The 2,758-nt window shown below is 55.3% G+C and overlaps 1 protein-coding gene across 1 annotated transcript in view; it reads left to right on the top strand.

The window, feature by feature from the left end:
- Nucleotides 1–1,780, top strand: part of STK32C (serine/threonine kinase 32C) — a gene marked incomplete at its 3' end in the record, with an annotated part of 9,279 nt that extends 7,499 nt beyond the window's left edge. Inside the window, exons 7-8 of the mRNA XM_009708478.1 lie at nt 1,356–1,481; nt 1,658–1,780. Of these exons, the coding sequence (XP_009706780.1) occupies nt 1,356–1,481; nt 1,658–1,780 (249 nt within the window). The remainder of the gene's footprint in view (nt 1–1,355; nt 1,482–1,657) is intronic.
- Nucleotides 1,781–2,758: the final 978 nt, after the last annotated feature.

Raw genomic sequence — 2,758 nt, 5'->3', positions numbered from 1 at the left:
GGCTGTGCCAGCGTCGACCCCTGTGTTGCCTTCCTGCGGGGCCGGTGCTGTCGCAGAGGCCTTGCTCGGGAGTTGGGAATTCTCCCCTTTTCGTTTTAAAGATGAAGATGATTTTATGGAGTGAAAAAGTGCCTGAGAAGTTCCCCAGGCGGCAGTTGCCGGTCAGGGTGGTCTTTTACCCCGCACCCCTCACAAGCATCCCTGTGTTTGGGCGCTCGGCAGGCTGTAAGGACAGTCACCGTTACCCGCTTCTTGCACAGTTGCCTTTGGCATTGGAAACATACTCAGTGCTGACTTTATTTTCTGCAAAGAAATAGCATGGCTAGAATTATGGTTTTGAAGGGAGCAGTCCTAGATGGGCATTTTGTAGAGGTCCTGCCACAGGTGCCCATCAGTTGTGAGGCCGTACGCGCTGAGTTTGCAGATGCCCAGAACCCAACTGGGGCAGCCGGAGGTCAGGACTCAAATTCTACGTGGTCAGGAAAAATGGCAAGAACCGGTCCAGAGGTGGGGTGCGGCTCCGGCGCCGGTGGCCGTGGCACGGGCGGGCAGGGGAGCCAGCTCCTGGAGAAGGGCGAGGATGGGTGCAACTCGCCCACCACGACCATCCCGCGCTTGGGAGAGGAGGGACGCACACAGGGCTCTGAGGATCCACTGCAAAGGTGGCATCAACTGAGCTTCAGTGAAGGTTTTCACAGGGGGAGAGTGGGCACAGAATTTTCTGGAAGCCCTACCCAGTCCTACCTCCACGTTAGACGTACCTACACATTAGGCGTACCTCCAGCAGCCCTGGGAGCTGTAAGCCCTGTCAGCTGAGTGTACAGCGTGGTATGCGGTGCTGAATTCTTTGGAAAATCAGGTCTGTCCCTCAGATGAAGCAATCATATTGAATTTTTTTCTCTGTGCTTAGTAATATGTGTGTGTGATAAATGGAGTAGTATCCCCTGGTGTCATGGAACTGGTGTGAAAATAGGACATGTGGAGGTTCAAACCAAAACGGTGAGCCTCTGGGGCAATCAACGTCTCTACAAGGGAGCAAGGTCTGTCCCTGGCATGGGGAGGAACGTGCCGGGGCGGCCGTGCCCGGGTGCTGCGGTGGAGGGTCGTGCATCGTAGGTAGGCATGGGAGGAGCAAACCTGTGCTGATCCAAGAGCTTACGGTACCGGAATTTTGACCATCTGCTTTCACAACCTCCAGAACGTTTTTCTAATATTTTTTTTTCCTTGCAGTAAGTTCTGTATTTCCCATGACGGATCAGTTGCTGCATGGCTGAGCCATCCAAGTCGTCCTAAAGGCAGGGTGCTGCTGGGCTCCCTTCCTTTCTCCTCTCACGGGAGTGCTTTTCTCTCCCCAGCTGCTGACGGTGAACCCCGAGCATCGCTTTTCCTGCCTGGCCGACGTTCAGACCTCGGCGTACTTGTCCGGTGTGGTCTGGAGCGACGTCTGCGAGAAGCGGGTGGAGCCGGGCTTCGTCCCCAATGTGAGTAGGAGTGATCTGTGTCCCGGCCCCGAGCAGGGGCTGCTCCTCATCCTCAGAGGGACTGCTGCGTTCAGCAGAGGCTTTCTGACAGCGAAGTAGTTTCTGAGTCTGTTTTCTGCAAGAGAGGGTCTCTGCCGTGCCTAACGCGCCCGGTGTCGTGTCGTGTGTCCCGGCAGAAGGGCCGCCTGCACTGCGACCCCACCTTCGAGCTGGAGGAGATGATTCTGGAGTCGAGGCCCTTGCACAAGAGGCTGGCGAAGAACAAGTCGAGGGATAACAGCAAAGACAGCTCGCAGTCTGTAAGTGGTTTCTGGGGTAATGGCCAGACGGGAAGAAAGGCTGAGCTGCTTATAGCAGTAGTTACTGTGACAATGCAGTAACTGCAGATTTATTTTGATAAAAATATTTGCCCAATAGAGTCTTCCCGACAAGCAAATGTTCCTCTTATGTAAGTTTGAGAAAAGTCTTTCACAGTAATCTGTACTTTGGAAAATGAAAAGAGAAACAGAAGTCTGGGCACACCGGTCGAGAGAAAAACTGGAAAACCCCCCAAACACATCCGTATGACCTTCATCTTTCCGAGAGGCACTGCCCCGTGCCTGCGCCAGCTGTCGGTGGGGTTCCACGCAGTAGTTTATCCAAGCCCTGGTGATGGCCGCACAGGAGCATCCAGCCGGTCAGTCCCGGTGTTGGGGAGCTGACCCGTGTTTTCTTTCGCCACCAGAGATGTGCGGCTGGGTAAGCCCCGCGGCTCTGCCATGCTCCTGCGCCGGGGCGAGCTCTGGCTGTGCCGGCTGCGGAGGGCGGCACGTGAGCTTGGGACGAGTGTGCCCACGAGCGCTTTCTGCAGAGAGGGATCCATTAGCCGGGAAATTAAGCTAGAGATGAGATGCATTTGTTTCTTCTTTTCACTGTGGGAGTCACGGTGCTTTTATAGCACTGGGAAGATAAATACAAGAATCTTGGTTTTGCAGAGCAGATACATCCCGGGAGTAGATCATCTCCTTACGCAGCAGAGCAGGGACTCGGACCTGCAGAAGATGGGGTTTTGTAAGGGGTGTGTGTGGGTAGGGTGGGGTGCTGGGGAGGCCTCGGCGAGCAAACGTGCGTTACCCACCGCCCCTGTTTCCCCTGCGCTGTGCCTCTGGGCTCCGCAAATCCCAGGCTAATGGAACAAACATCGTTCCCTCGCAGCGAGGTCAGGACCATCCCCTGTCTGGAGCACCAGGCAGGATTTTGCCTGTCTTCTTGTCTGCGCCAATTAACCGCAATGGGTC

This window comes from Cariama cristata, unplaced genomic scaffold (assembly GCF_000690535.1).
Source record: "Cariama cristata isolate BGI_N322 unplaced genomic scaffold, ASM69053v1 scaffold24179, whole genome shotgun sequence".
NCBI lineage: Eukaryota > Metazoa > Chordata > Aves > Cariamiformes > Cariamidae > Cariama > Cariama cristata.
This window is presented reverse-complemented; position numbering and strand designations above follow the sequence as displayed.